The 1,426-nt window shown below is 36.9% G+C and overlaps 1 protein-coding gene across 1 annotated transcript; it reads left to right on the top strand.

Annotated features, from left to right (window-relative positions):
• Positions 1–1,126, top strand: LOC136217237 (uncharacterized). The gene is made up of 3 exons (XM_066003839.1): positions 1–485; positions 629–817; positions 917–1,126. The coding sequence occupies exons 1-3, from the start codon at positions 69–71 to the stop codon at positions 1,124–1,126; spliced, it is 816 nt and encodes a 271-aa protein (XP_065859911.1). The 5' UTR covers positions 1–68.
• The last annotated feature ends 300 nt before the right edge of the window (positions 1,127–1,426 follow it).

The raw sequence follows: 1,426 nt of genomic DNA on the forward strand, positions 1-1,426 counted from the left end.
GCCCTCTTTGCATCTGAAAAACCCACTTGCCATATCTTCCTTTCTCATTTTACATATTCTGGTCATAAATGGATGCTCCTCCGCCTCCATTCTTTCTGATTCCGGCGGTGGAGCAAAGAACCGATCCGAAGCCTAAAGCACCTGCAGCAAGTAACCGGGGCAGGAAACCCAGCAAAGGCCCTCCACCTCCTAAAAAACAGTCACAAAGAGGCATGGGTGTTGCTAATCTAGAGAGGTTGAGACTACTTTCTGAAATCAACCAGCCTGAGTCATTTAATCATCCTCAACCCACGATGAGTGGTGGAGTTTTGGGTTTGGATCAGGGTTTTGAGAATAGGAATTCGAGTTTAGGGCCATTTTGGATAAATCCCTACTTATTTGGACCTCCAGATCATATGAGGGTTAGACTTGGCTCGAATGAGCTCTCTTCAATGCCAAAAATGTTTCAGCATTATGACCAAACACCCTGTGATTCCTGCTGCAAGGTTTGTGTTTCTTTGAGCTGCTTAGATTTTCTGTTTGTTTAAACTTCTTTTTTCCCCCTAATTTTATGTGATTTCCGTTTAAACTTAGGCTAGAAATTTCATAATATGGTAGTATTAATTAAAGATGCTTATATTTGTTGCAGAAGAAGAAGTTAGTGAATGGAGATGAGTGCATAGTATATAATGGAAGAAAAGAGATGTCACCAATGATCAGTGGTTCTGATTTCCAAGGACTAAATCTGGAAAAAAGCTTTGAATTCAATGATCAGAGGGGTGGATTTGGTGCTACACCTGCCTTCTATTCCAATAACAACACCAATCTCGCTGCAGGGGTAATTAAAATAATAATCAAACAAATTTCTTATGATTCTCTTTGATTTTGATGTGTTTTCATGGAGTTGATTGTGTGAATTGATGTGGGTTTTGAAAAGGGTCCGGAGGTGGTGGCAGTGCACAGGCAGATAAACTCAAAAGGACGAAATGTTTTGATGGAATATGAATTCTTCCCAGATCATAAAAATGGCACATTTATCAAGGAAAGTGCAGAAAGTTCAGGCAAAGCTCCTTCTTGTCTTACAACTTGTGATTACAGTGCTGCAACTTCTAATTCTGTTGATTTGTCCCTCAAACTTTCATTTTAGTGATCAACAGTTTTTTCTTTTTTTGGTTGTTGATGATGCATTAATTATAATTATTATTAATCACTGATTAGTACATTTACACAAATTGGTTTCTATTTTGTTCTTGAACCAATACAACTACACAAGTAATGCAGTGATGATTTCCTATTTTTGATTTTGGCAGTTTGTTTCATCTTAATTATCATTAATATGATATCTATTCTCCTCTTCTAAAATCTACAGGAGTAGAGTAATATATGTTGATAGATATCATATTTATGTGTGTGATCTTTTATATTCAGATAAGTGACAAAAAACTTT

Source organism: Euphorbia lathyris, chromosome 2, assembly GCF_963576675.1.
Source record: "Euphorbia lathyris chromosome 2, ddEupLath1.1, whole genome shotgun sequence".
Taxonomy (NCBI): domain Eukaryota; kingdom Viridiplantae; phylum Streptophyta; class Magnoliopsida; order Malpighiales; family Euphorbiaceae; genus Euphorbia; species Euphorbia lathyris.

What these genes read in the sequence shown, in the direction of transcription:
- LOC136217237 (XM_066003839.1), top strand. Translation starts at nt 69, where the DNA reads ATGGATGCTCCTCCGCCTCCATTCTTTCTGATTCCGGCGGTGGAGCAA. An exon ending in CCTGTGATTCCTGCTGCAAG is followed by an intron (nt 486 to 628) that starts GTTTGTGTTTCT and finishes TATTTGTTGCAG; the next exon opens with AAGAAGAAGTTAGTGAATGG. An exon ending in ACACCAATCTCGCTGCAGGG is followed by an intron (nt 818 to 916) that starts GTAATTAAAATA and finishes GGTTTTGAAAAG; the next exon opens with GGTCCGGAGGTGGTGGCAGT.